General features: G+C 26.4%; 1 protein-coding gene across 2 annotated transcripts in view; it reads left to right on the top strand.

Annotated features, from left to right (window-relative positions):
• The first annotated feature begins 2,066 nt into the window (after positions 1–2,066).
• The window catches only part of LOC136075064 (NACHT, LRR and PYD domains-containing protein 12-like), a 57,753-nt gene continuing 33,888 nt past the window's right edge, over positions 2,067–25,931 (top strand). Inside the window, exons 1-3 of one of the 2 annotated variants that reach the window (XM_065787301.1) lie at positions 2,067–2,125; positions 8,353–9,690; positions 20,803–20,869. In XM_065787301.1, the coding sequence (XP_065643373.1) occupies positions 8,553–9,690; positions 20,803–20,843 (1,179 nt within the window). In that variant the 5' untranslated portion in view covers positions 2,067–2,125; positions 8,353–8,552 and the 3' untranslated portion in view covers positions 20,844–20,869. The remainder of the gene's footprint in view (positions 2,126–8,352; positions 9,691–20,802; positions 20,870–25,931) is intronic. The other variant, XM_065787300.1, reaches the window with a different exon arrangement.

Raw genomic sequence — 25,931 nt, forward strand, 5'->3', positions numbered from 1 at the left:
CATATATTGTTTATGAAATCTTGCGAAAATTTGTGTAAAATGCTATTTTGGACCAAAGAATCTGATTCTGAGATTTTATGTTGTCATTTTAACCCAGGGAATAAGAGGACTGTTATTTGAAAATGGCCTTTAGGGTTTCTTTTATTTTATTTGATTTTATTTTTAATTAATATAAGTTTAAATATAAAAATATTAAAAAAAAACATGATTAGAATCAACTTTTTTGTTTTCATCATTATGCTGATTGATTCTAAGGATTATGTTGAACTTAAATATAAATCAAATTGACTCTCTTTTGGACTAAAAAATCACTCTAACATTTTTTTGATATCAGCGTTACTACCACTGATAGAAGGAAAATCAAAGAGTACTCAATCAAGCAGTATCAAGGAGTAATTTTAACCTCCACGTTCTGCTCAGACCATGTCTGAGTCTGTAGGGCCAGAATGTGGTATATTCTAAGCCTACAGACTCATTCAGAATAACAATATCAGATGGTGTTTTAGTGCTTGTAGCTTCTGATAAAGGGTTGCAAAAAGTATTGAGCATATTATATTAGTTTTTATCTATAGTGAACCCATGTAGCATGCATGCCAGGTCATTGGCATCACTCCTGGAACAGTTGAAGTAGTGGCAAAAAGCTATTATCAACCAATATATCTGTCATTTTACCATCATCTGTCATTTACCATCAGAGTGCTGATTTTTAGTGTTAAGCTGGGATATATTCAAGCAGAAACTCAACAGTATCTTTGACAATACTGTTGACAGGGATAAAGTTTGCTTGTCATCACTGCCTAATTTATAATGTAGCAAAGTTTAAAGACATCCAAATCATTGTGTCTCAGCTTTTAAGGAAAAAATATAAAATATTTTTATAAGCGTTATAAGTATTTTTAAAAGCATTTTTTAAATTAATAAATATCACCCAATATAGGTATGAAAATCATATATATGCAGCATTCAAACAAATAAAGTTTGTTCCTAAATAATGTTCCTATATTCCTAAATAATGTGTATGTAGTTGCAATATTTTTAAAATTTAACTTGATATTCATAGAAAGATATAAGTAATACACTAAAGGAGTACTGATATGTTGACTTTAACTCCTTTTCCCATCAATGATCACATCTCTGTTGAACTTTTTTTAAGAATGTTGACTTATCTATTCCCTATTCATTAGCATGTTTTTCATGATATCCACAAAATCATCTAGAATTTTGTTGTAACTTAATTTCTCAGCTTGATCACTTAATTTAATAATATTTCAATACAAAGTATTTTAATACGAAGTTAGCTAAAATAAAGAAATATAGATTTTTAAAATCTTGTTTTCTTTATTTTTTGTCAAAACAAACATGTAAAAATTTCTGGGCACTTTTAATTGCAATTTGTAGCCTAATATTTATGTCAGAAACATAAAACAATTTTTATCTAAGCTTTTTTTGTTTCCTATTTTTTTTGTGACTTAAGCTCACTTTTCTTCTGTATCACCAGCCCATCATGCTGCTGCAGTTGGATTACCAGCCAACAGAACTTTGATCTCTTCTTTCTTAGCTTTCCACAAAAACTTTTCTAACTTTTACTTAAAAAAATTTTTATTTTTGTAAATTCAATTAAATTTTCCTTAGATTGTTTTTATTTTCCTTTTCTTCATCAAAAGGTATATTGTGTATTTCTTTAACTTTTTTTTACAGTTAGCTTACTTTTGTCAAAAAAACCTAACCCTGGTTTTTCATTGAAATTTTAAAAAATTTATATTAAATTTTTTAATTTCCATTAAAAAGTTTATTTCTAAAATTATATATTAAAGATTCTCTTTAAAATATGAGTGAACTGTTTTTTCTCAGCATTTAAATATACTGAAAAACGCAGTAACATTATTTGGTATATTTAAATGTAAAAATAGTTAATTAAAGAAGACTTACACAATGAAGCAACTAAATTTCTAACTCTGATTACATATGTTTTTGAGTTTGGAATTAAGAAATAATTTAGAAATAGCATGTTTATAGTTGATTAAATGTGTTTCACCCCTATGCGTATTAATAGTAATAATTTAACTATATTTTTTAGAGACATCAAGTTCATCAGAAACAGATAACAGAGTTTCTGTCAAAAAAGGTAATTATAATACTGTTTTTTTTTTAAGTTACTTAATATTTAATTTATTTCAAAATAACATTTAACAATTGGGTATCTGGGTGTTTTGTTCACTTAAAAAGTATTGTAAAAACAAGTTTGAGTTGTTTCATTTATTATTTATTTGAAAACTTTTTTTTTATTTTCTTACATAGGAATGTGTTACATTGAAAAAGTAAAATTACTTTCTATTATTTTAATGCTCTTTTCAATATAATTTTTTTTGTACTTTATAATTTTTATCAAATTTATGATCTCAAAGTTTCAACTTTTTTTATAAACAATGCTTTTAAGAGCATTTTTAATGAAATTTTACTAATAATTATTAACCATAGATCCATACAGAACACAAACATTCAAATATATATAGTGACTTACGGATGAACCAACAACATGCCAAAAGCCCATACAGAATAAAAACACACAGATATATAAAGTGGGCTTAAATTAAAATTAAAAAGCACATTCACTAATCTTCATCAGCAGTATTGTGAAGCAGTTCCGTATCCTCTTCATAGATTATTTTTACCTTGTTAGCTTAACCATAAAAGTTTACTTTCTAATAATTTGCATGGTTTTTTACCAGGTAAATCTTGCCAGGATATCAGACCTTCTTTATGAGGAAAGATTAAATAGACTTAATTTAACAACCTTATCTATGAGAAGAGAAAGAAGCGATTAAATTCTCTAAATGTCTTATAAATTCTTTTCACAAACAATGCTGGTCCAGTTGGTTGACTTTTGTCAACCAACTGGACCAGCTGGCATTGTTTGTGACTATATCCTCAGACACTCGAGTAGAAGGAATTGTTTTTCCAATCGTGTTATTCCAATTTGAAAAAATTTTTTTTTTCACCACAGCAATTAGATAAGTAAATAAATAAAATTTATGTTAAGTAAAAAGTCAATATAAATCCATCCTTTACTGTAGTAAAGATGATTACTGTGTTATAGTGATTTTACACATTTACCATGGGGTGGTGTAAGAATAATAAAAAAGTAAATTCATTGAGTATGCAAATTGAGAAAATTGCAACTAGTTAAAAAATATAATCTTATAAAGTCGACAATTCCCCTCAGTTTATGTAAAAAAAAAAAACTTTTGTAAAATCAGAATAGTTTTGATTTTTTAAATTTAATGATATTCAAAAATAATTACATTCTCTTCAACTTTGAAAAAAATCAGATAGTCTCTAAAAAGTTCCATAATAAAGTTAACTTTTTTTTTTTTTTAATTTATTCACAAGTGTTTACAGATAATTTTTCTAATTAGCTACTGTTGTTTGCAATTAATGAGAAATATAAAAGCAGCTTGTTGCACTTTAGAACTCAAATATGTATAAAAAATATTTAATTTAGAAGTGTGTACGTTTGTACACATGGTGTGCGAAGGGGATATATGGGGAATTAAAGAATTCTATAACAAAAAAAAAAATTTTTTTTTAAAAAAGTCAAAATTAGTTACTTTGTTTCAAATTTTGTCAATTTGTGAATTAACAAAAAATATATATATGTGTGTGTGTACTCTCGAGTAATTGATAGAAGTGGGTGTGGCGGATGTTTATTAATATATTTATAGAAAATTTTTCCATCCACCCTGAGCTCATTAAGCCCCCCCTCCTCTCGTTTATTAAATTTTACTTATTATCAACAAAAAAAAATTTCTCAAAACAAAAGTGAAAATCGATGAAAATTTTTTAAAAATTAAAAAAGCATACTAGTAACTGATAAATATTTTTATTTCAACATTTCCAGCGCTAGTAAAGTATGCTAATCTTCTTTTTGTTTTTGACTTAAATAAAAACTTACCATCTCCTATCACAAACAGAAAGTAGACTATTACATTCCAACTCTACTAGAAATATACACAATTGAAAACTAAATGTCATCTTTTAAAAACCAGAAGTATGGTAAAAATTCTATTGTTAATGAGTGCGTCTGTGAATGGAACAGGAGCCTTGCATGCATTTTGAAAGAATCCAAAAAAACTATATCCTAAAATACCTTTACTCCATCTTAAACAATATTAATTAAAAAAACGTTCTGAAAAACCTTTTATTCTAACTTTTAGACCAATTATCTTTACAATTAAAATATTCTTTTAATTTTCTTTTTGTCGTTACTACAATTATCATCAGTACTCTTTGTTTAATATTTTCTTTTTTTTAATTGTTTTTATTATTATTAAAACCTGCAAATTATGATTTCTACATTAAATACTAATTAAAATTAAAAAGCCCATTCACTAAACATCATCGGCGGTATTATGTAGCAGTTCCACTTTTTAAAGTGTTTTTAACCTTTCAAGTTGATTTCTATCTAGTTAATTAATTTCTTCAGTAACTCAATGATTTAATTAATTCATTTGTTTATTTTGCTAAGAAGAAATGTTTCAAATATGTTAAACTTTTCAATAGTTATTAATTAGCATTAAATAGTTATTAAAAAAATTAACTTTTTTATTTATAAAATAATTAAGCTCAAATAAAACTAAAACTAACGTTGGTTTTATTAGAATCTTGTTGGACTTATCGGGGCTGGGGGCTTATTTTATTTTGGAGGCCTTTTTTATATGCCACATCAGCATAAAAATGACTAATAAAAAAGTTTTCTTGACTATTTTGGGGCCCGGGTCTATAGCCCACTCTAACCCAACCCCTTCTTAATCCAGCACTGGAAATAAGATGCGAGTTTATATATAAAAATTATATTATACTCTTTGATAAATAAAAGAACATTTGTTTGCTTATTAAGCACTCGTAAGATGTTACTTTATATAAAAAATGTTCACTTAAAAAGTTTTTTAGAAGTGATACTTTAAATAGATTTCATATTAAAAAGTTTTTCAGAAGTCATAACTTCAATCAATTTCAGTAAAAATAAAGTTAGATGTAATAATTTGAAGCCTAAGTAAAAATTATGTCAGATAAAATAATAAATGATAACATAACAACAAATAAATTGTTTTTCAAATATATTTACATTAACTCCAATGGATTCATTCGGAACTCTGTCTCGTCGGATTTTTCTCGGTTTTTCAGAGTTTCTGAGATCGAGAGAAATCGAAAGACTTCGTCGGAATCAATTTTTACTCCTAAAATAAATAAATTCTTATTTTGTTTCTACGCTGCTTTTACTATAGTTCTTGTTGTTTTCATAAAGTAAGAGTTCTCTTTGTTCAATAACAACACTAATTTACATCACAAAGCAATTAGTAATGCACAGTGGGCCAGGTGATGGTGGTGGAAAAAACCTTAAAAAAAAGCTTATTCTATTAAAAACCATATAATAAAACATAGTCATACTTTATTATTGTACTATTTCAAAAACTCTTTTGAGTATAATAGTAATTTTTAATAATAGTATTGTTTTAAATCCGCAAAAATAAATTGTAATGTATAATAAAATTCCTTTTTTTGTCAAAAAAGCAAGAGTATTTTAATTTTAAAGCAAAGATATAGCAAACTGTGGTTCTTAAATTATTATGCGGATATTAGGTAATATATTTTAACTATTTAATACTTTACCTTTACAAAATAAGTACAAAATAAGTCAAAATCATTATTTATAATATATACAAAAACTGGTCTTAAAATAACGAGATAAGTTATTAACTTATAATACTTATACAGAGATAGTAAAAAATGTCATACAAGAATTGCTTGTCCAGGATGCAGTACAAACTGCCTAACTGGACACGTCAAAAGTTGCGAGAAAATAGATTAAAAACCATCCAGTTCCAGACCAGTTTTGACTGAGATGTTGTTAAACTATCTTCTTGCAAAGTTAACAGCCCTTTATTGATATTCGATTATGTCCATAACTCAATCTGAAACACTAAGAATGCTTAGTGTTTCAGATTGAGTTATGGACATAATTGATATTATGTCCATATACTGAAACACTAAGAATGCTTAGTGTTTCAGATTGAGTTATGGACATAATTGATATTATGTCCATATACTGAAACACTAAGAATGCTTAGTGTTTCAGATTGAGTTATGGACATTAATTGATATTCGATTATGTCCATAACTCAATCTGAAACACTAAGAATGCTTTTTGAAAGTTATGGGCATAGTTTGCTCAAGTCAGCGTCCACAATTGCAAAAAAAAATTAAGATATTTTACGCTGAAGCCAAATATTTAATGATTGTTGAATTGGCTGCATTGAAACCAAAAGGAGAAAAGTTTGAACTATCGGGTAACGAATGGTGTAGCAATAGAGGTAGAAGATACTACAATTTAAATGTTCATTATACAAGAACGTATTGTTTAGGAATAATGAGTTTGCCATCTCCTAGTCTGCCAAAACATAAAACATTTTGATAATGGAAAAATTAAAAGAATTTGGTATAGGTATTGAAGATATTGTAGGTAAAACTATGGATGGCTGTAGGTAGATGGTAAAATTGGGTACCATTTTTAAGTTTCCACATCAGATCTGCCAGATCATTCAATTCATTTCAATGTTTGTGATTTAATATATGCTTAAAAAGATTGTCGCAAAATTGTGAACAATGAAACTGAATCGAATATTGAAACAGAAACAGAAGCTGATAAAGATACTGAAGGAGATTTTCTTATTGACTATTTGAAGAATGAGATTGAATATGAAGAAAATATCGAAAAAAGTCTACAGAAACTTCGAATACTAATTAAGTTTTTGAAATATTCATCGATTCGATATGCGCTCTTAAAAGAAAAATAAACAAAGTTTTCGGATCTTTGCATGACAAAGGACTGCTGTTTAACAACTGTACTAGATGGAACAGTGTTTTTCAGATGATAAAAAGATTTTTGGGTTGCTTAGAAGCTGTAAAAAAAAACACTCGAAGAACCAAACTGCTTTAATATGTTAAATAAAATTGAATTGAATTTCTTAAAATTGCCGTCTGACTTATTGGAAGTCATTGCTGACGCTGCAGTTCGCTTGGAAAAACCAAATACAACAATTTTGGAGTGTGACATTGTTATGGAAACGTTAGCAAGGAAATTGAAAGTTTTAGAAACTGACATCAGTTCTAATTTTGCAGAGGCATTATTCTTCAGATACGAAAATCGTAAAAACATTATGTTAGTATCATTGAGTCGTTATTTGCAAAATCCCAATTTATTTAAAAATAAAAGCCACACATTTTTTTACTCATTCAAAAAAGATATTCAAGTTTATGCTGCAAATTTATTTGATCAACTATTTACAACAAAAGAAAATAGTTTTCAACCAAATTCAGATGATGTCGCTAAAAGCAAAAAAGGAGAACCATCACAATTGACATCTTTTTTTGCCAAATTCAAGAACTTCACAGTCAAAATCAATCAGCAGCTAAAAATCCCAAAAAAAACAAGACCTTCACCGATTAGTTAAAAGAATATGAAGTAACTGGTGTGAAATCAGAAGCAGTTTTGAAATTTAAACTATCCGTCCACAGAATTCAAGCAACTTTCTCTCAAGCAGAAAGGGTTTTCTCCTTGTCTTCCAGATTTTTTACAAAGTTTTGTAGTTCGCTTTCTGATGAAATAATTAATGCTTTAATCTTTTAAAGTATTATTTAAAAAGATCTTCAGAATATATGCTTTTTTTTTTTATTTTTTGTTAGTTTTTACTATAAGTACCCCAAGAAGTCTTATTACAGAGCACCGCCAAGGTGGCATTTAACTGAATGTTAACACCTTCCTTACTGATGCCGGTTTAATACCATTTATTAGATAAAACTTGTTCGTTAAAAATATTGTGATAAAATTAATTAAGTATACTAAGAAATATAAAGCTATAGATTTTTTTAAAATTTATTATGAATTATAAGTCGAAATATGTATAAATAAAAAAAAAATACAAGAACATTGTTGTATTTATCAACTAGATAATTTAATTTTTTAATTTATAACAAAATATCAAAACTCCAATTTTTTCTCAACTCCGACAGAGTTTTTTCTCGATTTCTCTCGACTCTATCGATTTTGGATCCTTTGAGTAATTCTAAATAAAAAGTTTGTTAAAAATATTTTTAATTTTAAATCAGTTAAAATAATTTCACAAGAAACTATTTAGATTCATTAGATTTATCAAAAGTTTTATATCAAGTTTATTATAATAAATATTTTACATTTGTATAAAATTATAGTAATAATGATTATCATCGTCATGATCATGAACATTAGCAAAATCATGATGATGACATTACTAGAAATTGTTTTGTTTTATTTAGATTTGATGAGGATGTCGGCTGAACTAAAAAAATATTATCTTAAACATTATGGGAAAATTGGTGAACTTCAACCATTATTAAAAGCACCTGCAAATGTTGATCTGATACAAAAATTTGTTGATCTATGTGTTGTTAATGCAGCGAATGCTCAAGTGGATGCTGTTTTTAGTGTTGAACGAAAAGATTTTCTTGAATAGCAAATGAGTTATACACCAATTCCATATAGTGAAATATTTACAAAAGAAAAATCAGTAATATTAATATCTGGAATAGCTGGTATTGGAAAAACATGGTTGCTTAGAAAATGTTTGCTTGATTGGTCAAATGGTTTAATTTGGAAAAATGTTGAACTTGTGTTTTATTTAGAATGTAGGAGGCTTAATCAACATCAAAATATTTCTAATATTAATGAATTGCTAAATGTTTTCTACAAAGATATTGTTAATGACATTAACATTAGTAATCATACTGCACTGTTTATAATTAATGGATTAGATGAATTTAAATATTTCATTGAGTTATTAAATCCAAGTTTAACTTGTAACTATCCTATTGTTAAAGCTTTAAAAGAAATTCAAAAATACAAACATGTTATTAGTGGTAGAGTTTATGCAATAGATCAGTACCATAGTCTATCTGCAAAATATAGCGATAAGTTAACCATTCAAATAATGGGTTTTAATGAAATTGGAATAAATAATTATGTAGAAAATCATGTTGTGGAAGAAAAAAAACAAGTTGTAAAAACAACATTAAAGGAGTCTCCCATTGCAAAAGCCATGGCATCTGTTCCATTTTATTTGTCTTCCATGTGTAAAATTATGAGTTATTTAGATAAAACAAATACAAATTCTTTCTTAACAATGACAGATTTGTATGCAAATATTTTTTTATATTTTTTACAAGAACACATTATTAAAAACAATAAATTGGTTTATGAGATAATGGAAGATAGTTCCAATAAAAAATTAATTTTGAATATTTGCAAAATTGCATATAAATTGTTTGTTGAAAGTAAAATCATTTTTTCCCAAGAAGAAATTCAAGCTTTTTATTGTGACTTTAATAAAAATGAAGGTAATTATTTCGGATTTATAGAAAAAATTGAAACAGATTTAGGTTGTTATTATCAATTCGCACATTTGACAGTAATGGAGTTTTGTGCATCTGTATATGCATATAATTGTTTTAGTAATGAAGAGGTTATGGCCAATAAGAGGCTGAAGAGTTGCTTATCGATGATTTGTGGATTATCCAATAAAAACCAAAACAGTTTAATAAAGTTTCTTGTTAACCTGAATCCTTTGAGTGAATCTTTACCTTGGTTTTCAAGTTTTAGTAAGTCATTTTAGATTAACGCACTGGTGTTCAATAAGATATAAATAATATAGAAATTTTTATTTGTGTGTTTGTGTGTATTTGTATTAGGTAAGGTTTCAACATGTTATTAATGTTAATTTAATTCATTTTTCAATATAAAAGTTGAGAAACAGCTAAATTTTTTCATTCATTGACTTTTAATTTCATTGACTTCAATGCAAAAGTTAAGAAACTATTGATTTCAAATTCTTGCATTAACTTTCATGCTAAAGTAGAGAAACAACTGAATTTTAATAAAACATTTTTCACAAATGATTAAAGTATCAGCTTTTTAATAAGATACTTTAATTAACACAGTACTTGGTAGCATATCTGTTTTTATAAAAAGGATTGCAGAGTCTTTTTTAAGAGTTTTTGTTAATAAAATATAACATATAACTTTTTATCAAATTTGTTGACAATTTAAGTTTATGACATGAGGAGCGTTTCTAAAATCTCATCAACAAGATAGTTAAATTTTTTTTTTCTAGACTTTAAAAGTTTGTGATGAATTCACAAAGTAATATATTACTTTGAAAAAGTTTTATATTTACATTTAAACTTACTTAAATTTTTATGAGGGATTTTTAATACACAAATCACTTTTTGATAGAGTAAATGTTTCTTATATTTGTTTATAAAACATGCATTTTTTTTAAATTGTCAAAGATTATATATTTTTTTACATTTAATTAAGTGTGCATGATAAGCTTGAATTCAAACAGTTGCTATTTACTCAAGTGTGTTTTTTTGATGATAAGTTAAGGGTTGGAAAAAACTAGCTAATGAACTTGATTTTAGCCTTATGACTAAAATTAAGTGCAGTATTTGTTTTAGATAAAGCTTTCTTTGCTTTCACAGGATTTTTAAAAACAGTACTTGTTCGTAATAAAAATACTAATTTTCATATGGCTGCTGAGAAATATTTTGTGAAAATTGTTTTTAGCGTATTTAGCATTTTTTCACATTATTTTTTTTAAATTAAAAATTTTCTTTTTTTTGCCTATACCGATACCGATTGTGCAAAATATAGCTGATTGCTCAATCAGCTATATTTTGCACAATCAGTATCGGTATGGGTCTTTTTTTTATTAATTTACTGACTTTTCCAACCAACAGCATTTAATACTATTATCCTGCATTATAATAACCATTATAATAAATTAATAATAATAATTAACTAATAATAATAAAAAATTAACTTGGAATTTTTTTAAGAAATAGTTTATATTGACTGTTTATAGGCAAATTTGTTTATTCTTAAGATGATGTTTATAAGCTTTAATTTAACAGCTGAATGTACTTATAATTTTATTTCCATAATGTTGCTTTTAGAATAATTTTATTTTGTGTTGTTCTATTGTTAAACCTAAAAGTAACCTATTTAGGCATAGTTATCTATATGTTTTCAATTGCAGGCTTTTATATTTCTATATGATTATTGGTAAGATATCTGAATTACTAATTAAGAAAAGTTAAAGAACTTTAAATAAATTATAACTTAAAGTTGTATGGTCTTATTATTATTCTTAAAAGTTTAATAATTTGTTTATTCATCAGTATCAGCATCAATCTTTTTTCATGTATTGGCATTGGCATCCATCACAAATGTGCTATTGTTACATCACTAATATATATATATATATATATATATATATATATATATATATATATATATATATATATATATATATATATATATATATATATATATATATATATATATATATATATATATATATATATATATATATACATATATATATGTATATATATATATGTAAATATTTATATATATATATATATATACATATATATATATAGTAATTATTTCATAGACTGCCTGCCCCCACCAAACCCTCAGTCTATGTAGCAACACTCCATTGCGAGTCTGGCTGTTTGTCAGTCAATGTAGCAGCACTCCGTTGTGAGACAGGCTATAAGATAGTCGATGTAGCTACTCTTCGCACATGTTTTACAGTTAAAAAATAAAAATAAAAACAATATTTACAAATTAGATTCTGAATGTTTTCAAAAACATTCTGAATCTAATTTGTAAATATTTAAATCTTTTAATTTGCTGTTTTGTGGTTTAATTACTTCCCGTAATTAAATTAATAGCTTTTAACATAATCTATCCTTAATTTTGTCAGCTTTAAAACCACATTATGCGAAGAGCCATTTTTAACCACAAGTTTGTTTCCTTAGCTGTAAACTATATATATAATATTTACATATATATATATATATATATATATATATATATATATATATATATATATATATATATATATATATATATATATATATATAGTTTACAGCTAAGGAAACATAGAATTTGAAATAAATATATAATATAAAATATAAAATAAATATAATTTAGAAATTGAAATAAATATAAATTTAAAAATAGTGAATTTTCTTGATGTCACATTTAACCTCTCAGAATGTTCCTATAAGCCCTACAAAAAACCTAATGACGAATTATTGTATATTAATGTAAATTCGAACCATCCCCCTCAAATTCTAAAACAAATTCCAATTTCAATTAACAATATGCTAAACCAAAACTCTTCTAATGAAAATATTTTCAACTCCTCTAAACGCGTTTATTAAGATGCCCTTAAAAAAAGTGGCTTTTAAAATTTCGAGCTAAAATTTTAAAAGAAAATTGCAAAAAAGCGTAATAGAAATAGAAACATAATTTGGTTCAACCCACCGTACGGCAAAAATATTTCAACAAATACAGGTAAAATTTTTCTAAAATTAGTAGACAAACATTTTCCTCCCTCTAATAAATTACATAAGATTTTTAACAGAAATACCATTAATGTAAGTTATAGTTGTACAAAAAATTTAGAAAGAATTATAAAAGGCCACAACTACGCGTTAATTAATAAAAATGAATATATAATTGAAAAAAACACTGATTATTGTAATTGTAAACAAAAAATAGATTGCCCTCTAAATGAAAAATGCCTTTCGAAAAATGTAATTTACAAGTGAATTGTTTCCTCACAAAACAACCCTGATAAACAATATATAGGCATAACCGAGGGGGAATGGAAAAAACGTTATGCCAACCAGAAACAATCACTTGAACACAAAAAATATTCAAAAGTGACTATGCTGTCAAAATATATTTGGGATTTTTAAAAAAAAAATAAAAATTTTAATTTACAATGGTCTATTCTAAAATCTGCCCCTGCCTATAATAACATTTCCAAAAAATGTATGCTATGTTTTCAAGAAAAATTTAAAATAGTTACTCATTTTAATCAAGAAAATTTATTAAATAAAAAATCTGAATTAATTTCTAAATGTAGGCACGAAAATAAATACCTCTTAAAAAATTATAAAAACAAATGACCAAATTAAACTATCCCCATTCCAAAGAAAATTATTTCATAATTACTTTCTGTAACTTCCCGTTAACAAAAAAATATAGTAATTAAAAATATTTTATAATAATTTATAACTTCCTGTAAAATATTTTTTTCTATAAATTGAATTTTTTTTGAGATTTAGTAACTCTTCGTGATGATCCAGCAATGGTGAAACTTCAAGTCGAAGATAAAATTTAGATAAGTGTTTTTTACTAATTTATATATATATATATATATATATATATATATATATATATATATATATATATATTTATATATATATATATATATATATATATATATATATATATATATATATATTTATATATATGTATATATATATATATATATATATATATATATATATACACATATATATATATGTTTATATATATATATCTATATATATATATATATATATATATATATATATATATATATATATATATATATATATATATATATATATGTATATATATATATATATATATATATATATATATATATATATATATAGATATATATATATATATATATATATACTTTAGGTCATTAAATGAATAAAAACAACTAAATACCAGGACTTAAAGTTTCATGCCCAAAGGCAATCATCAGCCGTGAATACTAACAAAAAACGTCAAAAAACTTAAAATTAAAATTAAATACCGTAGAACGGATTCAGACGAGATAAACAAATCTGAGTAAAAACAAAACAAGAAGCTGTTATAGTTTACTAGTCTCCTGTGTCAAATAAAGAGAGCAAGAATTTCTTTGAATGTTGACACTGAGATACAATTTTATTCTTTTTGTTTAGAAAATTTGTTCCACTATGTGATAAAATTACATATTTTTCATAGAGACAGAAGTGGCATATTTTTGTTGTAAAATTATAGGATCTGTAACATTTAATTATTCTCCACGTTAAGATAGGTTTAATGTTTTGATCTTTCAAGCTCTATATATATATATATATATATATATATATATATATATATATGTATATATATATATATATATATATATATATATATATATATATATATATATATATATATATATATATATATATATATATATATATATATATATATATTTCAACATTTGCACTTTAAACACGGCTAGAAGCAACCACTATTAAAATTGGAAGTTACTGAAACAGAAAAGATAAATTCTATAGAGAAATATAATGATTGACAGATGCCTTAAGAGATTGCAACTTATATAAATCAGGAAAACAAGATAAAGGGAATAAATTCCAAAGAACTAATGTTGGCGGAAAAAAACAACACAAATAATATTTTTTGAAAACTAAGGAACAGTAAATGTATGAGACTTAATTGAATGACATAATGTAATTTGAGAATTTTGAAAGATGGCACAAGAGACATTAGCTCTTTAGAGCAGTGTCCATTATAGTATTTATAGAAAAGAGAAAGAAAGGCAACTTTACAATTATGTGATAAAGGTTGTTGGTTGGCTGCAAAAGAAGGTCCAACTATGATTACAATGCGTTTTTGCACCTAGTTTAAAAAAGACGTCTTTGCAAGATAGATATGGCGAATATGGCAATGGTATTCCATACAAAGACGGATTTAAGATTTTTAGAGATATAGAATAGAATCCTGAGTAAGAAAGTGACAAGCATAATGAAATGATGCAACCTTAGCAGATGCTAATTCTGCAATCAATTTGATATATGGTTTCCAAGAAAGATTGAAAGTAAGAGTTAATTCTAGAAGATGAAGGGTAGCTGACTCATCAAGTATATTACTGTTATTAATATAGGAAGATCTAGGTTATTGCGATGATAATTAGCTGAAAAATATTGAGTTTTTTTCAAATTAAAGTTCACCGGCCACTGTGTTTGGTTGGTGATTTTTTACTTTTCTGCTGTTGCAAAAGTGAGATCCTTTTCAAGCTCAAATGCCCCCTCTAAGCACTCAGATAGTGCTGGCTTCTTATCAAAACAAGTATATATGGTACGATCATTAGCAAACAATGTCACCTTAGATGTGAGAATTTCTGGGAGATTGGTAATGTAAATTAAAAGAAGTATAGGACCTAGGATAGCACCTTGAGGTACCCCTGAAGTTACAGGATATGAAGATGAGTGCTGTACATTGAGGTTAACTTTTATACTACAATTAGTAAGGAAGGATTCAGTAACCTTAAAAATGTTACCAGATACATCGTAAGAAGAAAGCTTATGGAGAAGACCAGCATGTTAAACCTTATCAAAGACTTTAGACGTGTTGAGAGCGATAACCTTAACCTCTCCACATCTATCAAATGCACAATAAAACCTATCCGTTATTACCGTTAACAAATTAGCAGTAGAACAAGGAGATTAAAGTCCATAATGATGGTCAGAAAGTAAGTTATTAGGTTCAAGATAAGGGATTAGGTATTTGTTAAATAAAGACATTAATCAAAAACATTGCTTATTATAGTAAGAAGACTAATTGATGGTAATAAGTTGAGACAGATCGCTGTCCAGAATTTTTAAATATCGGTGCTGCTAAAAGATGCTGCTTTCCAGCAGGCTAGAAAACAAGACTCTTCAAAGCACTTTTTAAATAGATTTAAAATTAAGAGATAATAATATTATTATCTCTTAATTTTAAATCTATTTTAAATATAAAATATATGAAATTTAAAAATATATGAAATCATCCAAAAAAAATTATTTTCGACACCCTTACGTCTCAGAATTTGTTTATTTTTACACCACTTGCAGTCCATATCAAAAAAATAATAACTGCGAAAATTTTAGTTAAAAATACCAATGGGTTCCAGAGATATCGTCACTTGAAATAATACTGACTCAGCATTTTAGTGATTTTCTGAAGCGACTACAAAGCAACTTTGACATACAGTATCTTCATAATGGCTTAGGAAAGTTTCCTAAAATTTGGTACTCTAATAGATTTTAACTTGAGGAATCCAAAAAAAGCACCCTCAAGACTCGATTATCTCAAGAACTGCCTCATTATTCCAATTTTGTTCAAAATTATTGACTTGTAAATTAGTGATTTTTTGAGGTAAAATAAAGGCTGTGGCCCAAAATCCCGAGTAAAAAGTTTAATTGTATATCATTATTTCATCTTAGGTCTACTGAAAAAAATTAGATTCATCAATTGTCTCTCTAATACGTGATCAAAATTTGCATTTAAAAATGGTGTCTTTTTAGAAAAATTTAAATTTTGTAACAAAAGCAATTAAAATATTTTTTAAAACATTTATTTGAATAAAACATCAAATAGTGTCATTTATTGACTAGTTTAGGACATTTATAGTCATGGGGCAAGGGAGATACCCTCCCCTCCCACGGGAGGCCCCTACGCCCCTCCCCCAATCTCCCTAGATTTTTTTTTTTTTTTTTTTTTTTGCATAAAATGAATAAATAATGCAAAAACATACAATTTAATTTTAATTTTGAAAAAAAAAAATTTTCATTATTCCAAATTGGTGACTTAAAACCTCCTTTTATATAAAAAACAAACATAAGTTTTGTTTTGTTCTTTTTAAAGGTATTTACTTGTTTGTATTTTCTCAAAGAATTACTTTTAATTTTATAGTTTTTATATTATTATGTTCGTAATAAATAATAAAAATAATTAATATGGAGAAATGTGACATTGGAAAAAGTCTTAACATTCATTGCCACAAAACCGGATTTTCAAGAAAACAAGGTTTTGTTCAATTTAAAGATCTTCCTTGTGAAAAACAAGAAGAAATAATATGGCGAGCAAATTTAAAGGAAAAATATAGTTCAATAAGAATTATATGTTGTTATCATGAGCAGTTCTATGGAAAATATTTTGAGAGAAAAATTACAAAGTGTTGCAATCCTTTTGGAACACACAAGGAAAGTAAAAAAATTGCTATAAAAGGTAATCTTACCTTATTTACAACAGAATTGATATGGAAATTAAAAGAAAACAATTTATTATTTATAAAATGTTTGATAATTTCAGTTATTTTAACCACGTAAAACGAAAGTTGATTTTTAGGTAATATAAAGATTTCCATAGACATGGCAAACTATTTGCAAAAAAATAATGTTTATGTAACCCCAGGTTGGAAATTCTGCAGTAAATGTTACAAAAAAGCAATAGAAACTGATGAAGATTTAAATTCACAGGAGGAATGGGAATCCAAAAGTGAGAAAAAAATTAAGTTAGATACCACTATAGAATTGCTTGGAATTTCACCAGTCAAACTAAAAAGTCTTTCAAAACACATCAAATTGCCTGCAGCAAAACAAAAGTTTGAGAACATTATTGGCAGAGTTGCAAAAATGGTCTCATTAGCATATAATATTAAAGAAACTTTTTTAACAACAGAAATAAAAAGCCCCATTTTAAACAACAACATTAACAATGACCATGATATAGACATTTTAATGTATGAAATAAAAAATAAAATTTCAGAGAATGACTCTTATTGCCATAAGGTGCAAATGTTAACACTCGCACCAAAATCATGGACACGTAAAAAGATATCAAGCTACTTTGAAGTGTCTGAGTATCTTGTTCGAACAGCAAGAAAAGTTAAAAATGAGAATGGAATTCTATCATTACCCGGAAAAAAAACTGGAAACCCACTTTCACCAGAAACAGTTAATTTAGTGATTAACTTTTATCAAAGTGATGAATTTTCAAGAATGATGCCAGGAAAAAAAGATTATGTAAGTATTAAGAAAAACCAACATGTTCAAAAAAGATTATTGCTACTCAATCTTAATGAATTACATGTTGCATTTTAAAAAGACTACCTAACGTCAAAGTCAGTTTGTCAAAATTTTGTACTCTTAAACCTAAATGGTGTATTACAATTAATGTGTCAGGTATGTGTTTGCATACATCACCAAAATACAAAATTTCTCATTGATGCCATTAGGTGGAATAAAAGTTATAAAGATTTCATGGCATTGATAGTTTGCTCTCTTGAAAATGCAGAATGTATGTTGCATCGATGTAACCAATGCCCTGGTATTGAAGTGTTAAAAAGTTTTTTAGTGCAGGAGTTTATGGACCATAAGCATGAAGAAGATGTAGTATTTAAGCAATGGCAGAGTACCGATCGTACAACACTACTTTCACAGTCATTGCCACTAGATGAATTTAATGATTTATTATGTGACAGCATTGACAACCTTACCACTCATTCATATATTGCAAAAACACAAAGTAGATACTTAAAAAACTGTAAAGAAAATCTTAACCAAAACGAATGCCTAATTTTAGGAGATTTTGCTGAAAACTATCAATATGTTGTTCAGGATGAGGTTCAAAGTTATCACTGGAGCAAAAGTCAATGCTCACTTTATACAATTGTACTTTATTTTATAGAGAACAAACTTCTCAAACATAAATCTTTTTGTTACCTTTCAGAAGATGTTGATCATGACACAGGATTTATTTACAAGACTCAGTAAGATATAACTAGATATATCAAAGAAAATCTACCTGATGTATCAAGTGTGAAATACTTTTCCGATGGTTGTGCAGCACAATTTAAAAATTTTAAAAATTTTATCAATCTTTGTCATCACAGTAAAGACTTTGATTTAAATGCTGAATGGGTATTTTTTGCTACCAGTCATGGTAAATCCTCCTGTGATGGTATTGGTGGGACTGTTAAAAGAGTAGTATGTCAAGAAAGTCTAAAACAAATAACTACTGGGCAGATTTTAGATGTTAATTTAATGTACTCCTTTTGTAAAGCCAAGATAAATCGAATTTATTTTAAGTTATTTTCAAAAGAAGAAATTGATCAAACACGAGCACAATTAGAAAAAAGATATTTAGGTAGAAGAACAGTTCCTGGCACAAGGATGTATCATCATTTTATTCCAATTATTCCAAACACTATAAGTTATAAAAAAATAAGTACTGATGCATGCACTAAAATATTTGATATCATTCCAAAAAGCAAACATTATGTAGATATTTCATTAAATATTAAAAAAATGGATTATATTGCATGTTTTTATTATGGATTTTGGTGGGTAGGGATTGCTGAAGATTTAAGTGAGCTTGATATAAAAGTCAGATTCATGCATTCACATGGACCAGGTAAAAACTTCTTTTGGGCAATGAGAACTGATGAGTGTTGGGTGCTCAATTCTGAAGTTATATGCCTAATTTCTACACCGCGAACAATATCAGGTCGTACATACAACATATCTGATTTAGATTTGAAGAATATAAACTGTTGGTTAAAAAAAAAAAATTAATTATGTTTAAAATAATTTTGTTTTTATTTTATTTACCTATTTTGCATTAAAAATGTCTTTTATTTTTTTCAAATTCTTGAATTGTAGGCTGAGAAGGAGGGGTGGGGGTTTAAATAAATCACAAATCACTCCCATCTTATTATGTCAATGACTATATTAGTCTAAAACTACATAAAGATATTGATTGTCAAAATGTTATAAAAACGTTTTTACATCTTTGGTTTTTAAATTTATGACTTAAAATCGCAAAAAGATCTTTGAAATAAGAGGTAAGTATTTATCAATTTGAAGTAACGCAAATAAACTGTTTCTCAAACTTAAACTGAAAAAATATGTTTTTAAAATGTATTTTAACAATCAACTATTATTTATTCATTTTATGTAAAAAAAAAAATTAAAAAAAAATCTAGGGAGATGGGGGGCAGCGTGGGGGCCTCCCGTGGGAAGGGAGGGCGTCTTCCTTCCTAAAATCTATTAGAGTACCAAATTTCCCCAAGCCATTATGAAGATACTGTATGTCATTATGTGTCATATGGAAATTTCCCCAAGCCATTATGAAGATACTGTAAGCCATTATGAAGATACTGTATGTCAAATGCGGTAGTGGTGTAGTGGTAAAGCGCTCGCTTCATAAGCGAGAGGTTCCGAGTTCGATCCCCACCACGTCCCTGGTAGTACCGCGCTCAACTTGTTTCTCCGCGCAGCGGCTTTGTTCGTCAAGGTTCGTGTTTCGGAGTTATAGAGTTAAGAGAGGGTTATAACCACTATTAAGTAGCCTCCTCATCTGTAGTGGCCTCCCCGGCCTTGGGGAGGTGAATAAAAAAAAAAAAAAAAAAAAAAAAAAAAAAAAAAAAAATGTCAAAGTTGCTTTGTAGTCACTTCAGAAAATCACTAAAATGCTGAGTCAGCATTATTTCAAGTGACGATATCTCTGGAACCCATTGGTATTTTTAACTAAAATTTTCGCAGTTATTATTTTTTTGATATGGACTGCAAGTGGTGTAAAAATAAACAAGTTCTGAGACGTAAGGGTGTCATGGTCTGGATGATTTCATATATTTTTTCATTTACATAGCAACACTACACGCATGTTTTACATTCAAAAGATAAGAAGTTTTCATTATTTAATGAAAACTTCTTATCTTTTGAATGTAAAACATGCGTGTAGTGTTGCTACATTTACTATCTTATAGTCTGGTTCAACAAGGGAGTGTTGCTGCATTAACTATTTTATGGTCTGCTGCTACAAGTGAGTGGTGCTACATCAATTATATTATAGCCTGCTGCAGCAAGAAAGTGTCACTACATCGCCTGAGAGTTTGGTTGAGGCAGACAGTCTATCAAATATTAAAAAAAACTTTTATTTTTAAAAAATTGTTTTTAAACTTTTGTAAAATGAAACAAGCATTTTGTTGCATTAAAAATATATATTATATTATTCAATAAAATATATATTCATTAAAGTATATCTTAGGAAACTGGTTCTCTGGGAACAGAAAGATTAGTCACACTGGAATAATATGGATTTTAGGTAAGAAAGTTTATATTTTTATATATATATTATATTTATATTCTTTAAAAGAAAATTTTTTATTTTTTTTTCAGTTAAATGATTTTGTTTTGTCATTACAAAAATTACACAATTTTGTGTAGAATAAAAAATAAGCATATAAGCAGAGCAAAAAAATAGAAAAAATTTGCCTTATCAATATGTCTTTAAGCTGTGTTTGCTTTCCTTGTAAAACATTCATTTAGTTTTAAAATGTAAAAAATAAAAAATTTGTGTACCATTTTTATGTTTAAAAAAAAGGCTTTCATGATTTGTTGGCAAATAACATTAGATACTCAGTGCAGACATTCCATAGACAAGATATTTTAAGAAAATACTATATTATGTCTAAATACAGAATCTATGTATGTTAAATATAGTAACTAAAACAGTTAACAGATGGCTTAAACTGTCAATTGTATGAGTCAGGAAAACATAAAGAAAAGAAAGGGTTCTAAACTAATGATGGAAAAAACCAAATAAATTTTGAGCATGAATAAGTAATAGCAGTAAAACAATAGGACTTATTTAAATGCAGAGACATTCAAGGTTAAGTTTTAGTTAACGGAACAAGCTGTGATAGCCTGTTGAAATAGTGGTTAGGGTGCTATTATTGAAAAGAAAAAGAGATGCAGCCATATGATAATATGAAGGAGGCTAAAGTTTAGCTGCTTAAGCAGGTCCAATGACATTTACAATGTTTATTTAAAAGAGACCTTATCTAAAATAGAGAAGGTTTTAAAAGAACCAGCTAAAAAATTACATAAGTATTCTATACAGGGAATAGTAAGTGATTTAAAGAGGTAGAGTTTATGATGCTTAAAATTTTATGTTATTTCTGCATTAATTGACACCTATCAGAAACGTGCAATAAAAAGGTCTCTAAATTTTTTTTTAATCTATTAAAGTTATACTCTATGGCGTAAGATGAAATAAACCAAAAAAAGATTAAGATATGCATAAAAAGTAACTATTAAGTATTTTGTTTTTACAACAGGTTCAAACTTACAGTGTGATATGGCACATGTAAAATTATATGGCTCATGTTTAAAATAAAAATATATATGTATATATATTTTATCTTTATGGCACATATTTAAAATAAAAAATTCTAAAATAACTTAAAAAAAAAAGATCTTTTAACAGCTTTGTTAAAAATTTCTGATGTATCAGACTAGTTTATTTAAAACAATTAATAATAGTGCAAACAATTGGTGCTACATAGGATGAAAGTGCAATACTTGGTAGACATGTTGATAAAGTTAAAACATTTATTTTAAGGCTCAGACCAGCCTGCAAAATCACATGCATGGTTCATGAAAATTTGCTCCTGTCCATAGCAACACAATTTTCTTATAATTTCATAGGCATGCACAGTAGAACAGAGTGTGCCAAAATACCAAAAAATAAATGTCAGCATTGCACTGTGAAAATTTGTCATAATGGTGAAAACATGTTCATTAGAGGAAATATCTAGTTAAGAAAGCATTAAATATTAATTTAAGCGTAATTTTATGAAGTTATTTATACGTTAATTTGACATGTGTTCCAAAGCGCTATTTTGCATTTTTTATTTATCAACTTTCTTACGCTTCTATTGTTTTAAATTAACTTTATTGACTTTTATTTTAAAATATATTATTTTAATTAACAATGATTTTTTTCGCTCAGACTTTTAAAAACAATTTAGTGTATATGTAATCAGTTTTTATGCATCAAAAACAGACAGTTTTCAATATTTTTTTTGCTACTAACCTCTACTATTAGGTATCAGATAAACTATCCTCCAATATCCTCCAAACATTTGACTATGTAAATCTCATGTTTAATGTATGTAAATAGCCATGCATCATTAATATTAGCTACTTTTTGCAATAAAAAAAGTTATAACAAAAGATTGGTCTTCGGTTAATGGTCAGTTGATGAGAAATACTGAACATGTAAAAAAGATGTTTAGTACACAAAGAATACCTACAAAATCTTTTACTACTTTTATAATATATAAGTTCTGTAAATATAAATCAAAAAAAAGTTATTTTTATAACAAATACATGCATTGAAAAGTAATATTTTTGATGTTAACACTGATAAAAGTTGTCTTGTCCATTAAAAATATTTTGTATTTGTCACTAAAATTTAATTTTTATAATACATTTCTTTATATTATATAATTACATGTTTATTACTTTATTTATGCATTTTATATATAAATATAATTATTCTAATAAAAAAAACTACAAAAATAATAATTAATAATTATTAAATTAATTATTAAATTAATTAAATTATTATATTAATTATTAAATTAATTAATAATTATTAAATTAATAAATAATAATTTTGGCACAAAAACTAGATTTTGTCCCACTGTGCTATGGAGCCCTGTCCATAGCAACAAATTCTTTTTTCAAAATCTTATAATTTCTAAATGAAGCAAAAAGTACAAAAACACTATATGGGAAAAAGTTAACTGATAAAAAGTTACAGGGCCTTAAAAGGTTATTAAAACAGGGGGTAAAATTGTACAAAGTAGAGCGTCGAAAAATAGGTTACAATTATTTTTAAAGAGAATGACAATGTACAAAGTTTTGCAAGAATTTTATTTATTTAAAATATAAAATTAGTTTTAATAGTAGTGTAATCGAGTCTATATAAACCTATTTTCAAAAAATTATTATTTAGCAAACACCATACCGCCTATACAAAATGCTTCACAACAGCATCTCTAGAGCTGTTAACCAGGCTTTATATTGCTGGGCGCAATCATTGTAACAGAATCCATAATTGCTTAATCCATGTGAGTAGGGTTAGATTATGAAAGACAATATTTACTTATATAACTGCGCATTTTGGAAGCTTTCAAAATTATTTGGAGGATAATTTTGAAAGCTTCCAAAATGGGCAGTTAACTTTTGATATCTTTTTGAAACAGCGGCAGTGCGATGCACACTTTGCTATAACGTAATTAAATTGTTATTACGTTTTATTATAGAGTCATGTGTTCAAATAGTAAAATTATACTTTAGCAAACAGCCCAATAGTATAGATATATGTATAAACTTGATTCTTATTGTGTTGAACATCTAAAGATTTTTTTTCCTAAAATTAAAAAGAAAACAAAAAATAATAAAAAAATACCTTTTGTTATGAGAACCAATCAACTTCTATGCATGTACAGAAGCCCTTCCAGCTCACTAAATTAGTATCATGTCAGATTGCTGATTTAGTGCAGATTGCTGATCTAAATGCTTTTATATTTGTGTCTCCTTGTATATATACATGCATGCATAAAAATATACAAGGAGGCGCAATTATTTATATACACATAAATATATATATATATATATATATATATATATATATATATATATATATATATATATATATATATATATATATATATATATATATATATATATATATATATATATTCTTAAATCAGAATAGTACTTATTTTAACTTTTTCCAAATCTTTGTAGTTGTTTTGAAAAATTTTTGTTTGATTTTTTGCAAATCATTTTTGAATAAATCTGAGTGTGTCATTACCTCTGCTTTTTCTTTTTTAGGCTGTTTTTTTCTCCCTTTTTTATAGGCTGATCAAAAGATTTTTTTATCAATTGATCAGCCTATAAATAATATATTAATAAAAATATAAATAATATAATACATAAATAATAATTTTATTTTTACTTTTTATTTTCATTGAACAGACAGAAAATTCTTTTATACTTCTTTGTAGCTAAAACAATCTAATATTAGTGTTCTTAAGTTATTTCGGTGCTTCACAATTAAACATGCATAAATTAGGATTATCAAAATATTATTTTCAAATTAATCGATTTTATCCCATTATCCAATAAAACATTGTGCAAAGTAGACTACCAGTATTTAGGTTAATACTAGTTAAATATTATTTTTGTAAATGCATATTTTAAATAGTGTTTAAAATTAACTTTTACAAAAATAGGTGAGATTTAAGCTAAATCACAGTTGTTATGACAGTGGTCAGGTGAACTTAGTTATGCATGTAGACTACAAGTATTCAGGTTAACTCTATCTAAATTTAAACTTACCTTTATATAAGCAGAATAACATTAGGCTGCACTAGGCCGCACATGTGATCTACTTTAAATTACAATCTCATATATAGAAAATATTTTTAACCAAAATTTCTGAGCTCAGCTGAGTGCAGTAGGTGCTAGGCTTTTTATTATAAATGATATCCAATCATAGATTTTGCTTTAAAAAAACAAAAGAAGACGCATAAAAAACGGTTTTGATCATTTAATTCTTGTTCAAATCTTTTTTAAATAGCACTTTTAATGTTGTTGTGTTATGGAACATTTTATAAACGAGGATGGGAACAAATAAGGGTTTAGAGGCTAAGAACTAATAAGCCTTAAAATTTTTTCTATTAATAATGCCTATTTTATATCAAAGACAAAATTAACAGAATAGGGTTTACTAAAGAAATATGATTTTTTTTACAAGATGTTAATCTGGAGACTTGGTTTTAGTCTTGAAAGTCTGGAGTATTGGTCTTGGAATTTACTCCCTTGTACTTTCTTGATCCCTACAAAAAGATATCCACATATTTAATGGATAAGTAATTAATAATAAATTTTTACTACTAGGATAAACGTGTTATATAAGTTATGAAATAAAGTTTGACATAGATGTCTGTTTTACTTTTTACATAAAGTTTATTTTAGATTTGGGTAAGCGAGGCAAAAAAAATATTTTTGTTACAAATTATTTCAAAATTTTTATATTTTAATTTTTATATATAAAAATTTTAATTTGCATTTCTTTAATACATTTTAATAATAGATTTAGTACCACCTTAATTGTCTTGACTAAATCTCTGGTACTTATGAGGCATTTTTATCATTTATCTTTAAAAATCCATATTTTGCAGAGTTTTTTAAAAAATTTATCAAATTAAAAAATCTTGACATATTTTTATTATTAAATCTTTATTCTGATTTTTTAAATACATCCCCATCCTGGTATTCTATAAAATATTCAATTCTTTGATATTTTG

The sequence above is a fragment of the Hydra vulgaris genome, chromosome 01, assembly GCF_038396675.1.
Source record: "Hydra vulgaris chromosome 01, alternate assembly HydraT2T_AEP".
NCBI classification, from domain to species: Eukaryota; Metazoa; Cnidaria; class Hydrozoa; order Anthoathecata; family Hydridae; genus Hydra; species Hydra vulgaris.